We start from the raw sequence: 4,635 nt of genomic DNA, 5'->3' as shown, positions 1-4,635 counted from the left end.
AACAACAACAACAACAACAACAACAACAACAACAACAATAACAACAACAACAACAACAGCAACGACAACAACTCTACATACACATCGACATGTAGATTGGCACAGGTAGATTGCTGGAGAGCTCCAGGTTAGTTCCCGCGTTCACGCAAGCTGCCACTGTGTCTATGCTGTTGTTGCGATACTTGTGAGCCCAGATGACGCTTTCTACGGCTCCTTGGTCGCTGACCACATAGCCCTTGAAGTTCCACTCGGTACGTAGAATGTCAGTCAGCAGCTGTTTGTTCGCACAGGCAGGGACACCGTTTACGCTAGGGCAGGGGATAAAAACGTTATAAACCATGAAAGCTTTGAGGAAAAGGTAGTCACAAATTCCGATGGAGCACGAGTCCAAACATAATTATGTATTAAATGTGAGGTGTGCTGACAAAATGAGTTACTTCTCGGATTTTAGCCGTATGGAAATTGATACATCAACTTCATAGGTGGAGTTTGTACAATTTGTAAGTCCGTAATAATAAAAGACACGGTAGACTCGAACAAAAGAGGATCAACTGAAATTGTATAAATTTGACTCTAGTGTTGATTTTCGGCCAATATCTCAATTCTTTGAGTGCAAGAAATAACTCATTTTGTCAGCACGCCTCACAAATGCTACCTTAGAATTACAAAGTTCTTTCTGCTCAGTACCTCGTTTTGAGAAATTTGAATTTTTTTTTTAAATTGAGTTTCACGCCATGACTAGTTTGTTGTCTCGATAGCAAATGAGTTCTGGTACTTTTAGTGATCTATAGTCCATCTTTATGAAGCTTACACTAGCGTCTCTGTTGTGGTGGTTAGGGCACTTCGCCTTGCACACATTGAAAATGAGCCAACTTGTTTCCAGTTATTTACAAAATGGCATACTGTTTACAGAAAAAAAATCAATTAACGTATCAATTTATTGTACTAAGTCAGGGGAAAGCTTGCCTGTTGTAGCTGCACATGATGCTGTAGGTACCAGCCTCCACACATTTCTTGAAGGCAGGCAAAAACGTCATTCTCCAGTCTGTGTCTGACACCTGAAATTCAACCGAATAACAGACACAATAAGAACGGAAACTGTGACATAAAAGTCATTCGTGTGGCTGATTAGATTATTCCTGTCGCTTTTTTTAAGTTCCCAAACATTATCGTTGAGATGGCACCAGTCTGTAACCAAGCAAATTAATTGAAACCTGTCATCAAAATATGAAACGAAAAGTCATAATATTTGCCGTCGAAAATGTCAACTATTCGCTACCCCAGAATTACAAAGTTCTATCTGCTCAGTACCTAGTTTTGAGAAATTCTGCCCCAATAAGTTTGAGTTTCAAAACATGTCAAGGTTTTCCGAATGTAATTCTTTGAATATCTTGATAACGACGCCGAATAATCTTTAGACTTTGTCAAAGCAGATAGAACACTAATTTGGTCTCTGACCTCATGGGCTAAGTAGCTCAAAACAGCCAACAATATCAGATAGAACTTTGTAATAAATTCTAAGACAGCGAATTGTCGAGGAGAAAAGTGGCCGTCTTGGACAGGTGGATATCTTACACAGTATTGATATAATATAAAAGATACCCCAAGGAAGAAATGGGAAGCTGCCGTTAGTACCGTCTTGTACGAGTGACCGTTAAAGAAAGTTCGGCTGCTCTATCATTTTACTTCTTTATTATCATTATACCTGAGCATCAAACACAAATCTCGTGACGGGAATATCCTCAGGGCCGGCGTATGCATCAAAATGTTTGCAGCCAGCACTTGTCATGATGTACTTTGTCCCAGGACCTGTTCGGGGGGGGGGGGGGGAGAAAGATCACACGATGACTACAAAACTCAAAATGATCAGCACCATAATCATCCTAACACTCACCTATAAGACTCAAAGAAGCTGCTCCCTTCTCGCCTAGCTGGAAAATATCTGGCGAAGAGTTATCTGGTGGCTGGACGAAGAACCCTTCGATGTCGAGAGAATTGCTCGTTGCCACGCTCAATTTTACCGGGAAGTTGACAGGATCCACGCCATTCTTTCGATATCCTACAGTTTGTTGATCCACGAACTGCATGTGTAAAGGGGCCTTTAATATTCGCACCTCTAGTCCCCATCTTGATTCGAAATTCTTAAACTTAAAGGGGAAACACTTCAAAGATAACTATGAGAAATAAACGCAGGGAATTGTCACAACCCTAACAGCAACCTAGCTTCAGAATTAGATTCGAATCTAGGTAACTCATACCGCAGTCCATTGTTAAAACAAATTAGCCGAAACCTTCTCCTGAATAAATTAACAAACATATAAATCTTACGATTATTGTTGCAACATTAACCATACCTTGGAGACCCTTGACAAAATATTGTACCAAAACTCCAGTCAAATAAGGGTCTTCGCCGTATGTCTCCTGCGGGAATCATAAAGACACAGAAAGTTATACATTTTTTAAAAACCCAACCATTTTGATTACTTGGTCACATGACTTATAGGGTTCTCCCAAGACAGCAGGGTCGTTTAACAAGTGCCCCCCCCCCCCCCCCCCCCAGCTTCCACGTCCAATTCCTTTTTTTTCTAAGAAAAATAAATGTACAAAACTATAGAATCGTTTTAAACAACTAAAGAACACTACATTTAGGGGTTCAAAACGGGATGCCTGCACCATACTCTAGTGTGATAAAAACAGAACATAATAACGCCATTCTTTGTTACTATGAGTTTAACACTAAAGAGGTCATTTATTTCAAATGCCAGTACCTGAATTTGTTACTCAAACAAACAAGAGTAAAAGGAAAATGAAAAAAAAAGACAATGGTGCTAATATAATACTGAAATATAATACTGTAAAAAACGGGTTCTCTGTGTATATCTCAGTTACGACAATCTAACTAACCATGATTCACTATGAGAAAGTGTCGAACTCCTTTCCAATGTGTGAGGTTTAATGCTTTTGTGATGAACCTATAAATTTCAGTTTGCTTTTTTAAAACATTTTTATTGATACCCGTATGGCAATTTGAGATACAAAGGCAAACCTACGTACATACATAAATACATAATCATTAATATATAAATACAGTAAATACATACACACCACATCTATACAGAACAATTTCACAAGCATGCCATTGCTGGTCGCCACTGTGCGGTGCCCTAGGTGGGGGTTTTTTTCATCTAGGGTTGTGTCTTGCTCAAGGACACACCCCAGTGACTATCCACCTAAACCCCGTGTCTCCCACAATTGCTTGACATCACTTTTGAGTTTGAAATCACTACTCCCTCTGTTTTATGTTATGCCCCTAATTTTGGTTCGTACGTTTATATTAAGTTTTAGAAAGTGTGATCTACCAGTTCTGGCACAGTCTAGCAGAAAAAAGGAAGAAATCGAAAGAAAAGAGTGACTGACCTGGTTCCGGCCCCACCGTGGGTCTCTCATGATGTTGATCACCGGACTGAAGCAGCTGGCCCCGGTGTGGGTGGCAAAGATTCCTCGCTTCACAAAGTCGTTGTGTTTGGCTCTCACCTCCTGGCCTGTGGCGTTAGCCACGCTCAAGATAACGTCCGTGCTGTCGAGTGATGCGAGCAAGGAATGAGTAAATTTACATTGCACTTACACTGCGTGTCCACAAGATCAGAAGCCGCCCGTCCAAAAGTTGTCTGTCTTTCGGGAAGTGTCGGTAGTTGAAATAGAGCACCAACCAGTTTTATCTTAGCAATTGGTGAGAATTTCGTTTTGGATATGTCCATCGAAATGGTACGACTTCTCCCAACAAAAGACGGATTGGTTGGAATGCCACATGCAGCATTTTTTTCGGTTCGTGTGATGACTCATCAGCCATAGTCCAAGCAGAGCTAAACATGTTTATAAGTTTATTCTCTGGTGAAAAACCTCATGTCATATTGGTGTTCAGTGACTCAAAATTGGTCGCTTTTAAGCACAAAGGGCTATCCCGAAATACATGTGTGCCTTTTTGAGAAAAAAGAAGGTAACATTTTTGCCCCTTGTTCAGTTTCTATAAAAGACAAGGAGTGTTTTCTCTATAACCAAACAAATATACACACCAAAGAAACCAACCTTCTCCTATAGGTAGGGCAATGCCCACTTTTGGTGTAGATCAAGATTTTTGGAAAACCCCGAAATCTGGGTTAGCCCGCTTGTCCTTAAAAGCGACCAATTGGCAAAGTCAACTCGTAAACCACTGCATATTAAAAATTTTACAATTTTTCTCTTTTGAATTATTCATGGTTTGATGTTCCCACCTTGCGTTCTTTAACCTTTAACCTGTTCCCGCTCGCCAGGAACAAACAGATCGAACTGCCCCCTACCGACAAAAAAATCGGGTCGTTTCTCCTTTGGTGGACAAGCGGTCGTAAACTTCTTTTTTTTTATCAATAGTTAGCATAACCAGTAATGTTTCTTGTTTTAAAACCACATATATAAATTATGATAAATACAACAGTTCATGAAACCTCACCTGCTTTTTCTACTTTTTAACGATAACTAGGAGTGTATCAAAGTAACCCTCGTCCTTTATAAACCAACAACACGCTTTCTGTTCTTACGCAACATAATGACCCAACCAAGAATTGATTCATAATCCACCAACACACACTCTCTCTCTCT

At 40.1% G+C, this 4,635-nt stretch overlaps 1 protein-coding gene across 1 annotated transcript in view; it reads right to left on the bottom strand.

Annotated features, from left to right (window-relative positions):
• LOC101862734 (xylan 1,4-beta-xylosidase) overlaps window positions 1-4,635 on the bottom strand; it is a 19,364-nt gene that overhangs the window by 13,282 nt on the left and 1,447 nt on the right. The window contains exons 2-6 of the mRNA XM_035970282.1: window positions 3,418-3,620; window positions 2,355-2,421; window positions 1,706-1,809; window positions 967-1,058; window positions 82-308 (exon numbers count right to left, since the gene is read on the bottom strand). Coding sequence (XP_035826175.1) covers window positions 82-308; window positions 967-1,058; window positions 1,706-1,809; window positions 2,355-2,421; window positions 3,418-3,620 — 693 coding nt within the window. The remainder of the gene's footprint in view (window positions 1-81; window positions 309-966; window positions 1,059-1,705; window positions 1,810-2,354; window positions 2,422-3,417; window positions 3,621-4,635) is intronic.

Source organism: Aplysia californica, unplaced genomic scaffold, assembly GCF_000002075.1.
Source record: "Aplysia californica isolate F4 #8 unplaced genomic scaffold, AplCal3.0 scaffold00246, whole genome shotgun sequence".
In the NCBI taxonomy this organism is placed as follows: Eukaryota; Metazoa; Mollusca; class Gastropoda; order Aplysiida; family Aplysiidae; genus Aplysia; species Aplysia californica.
This window is presented reverse-complemented; position numbering and strand designations above follow the sequence as displayed.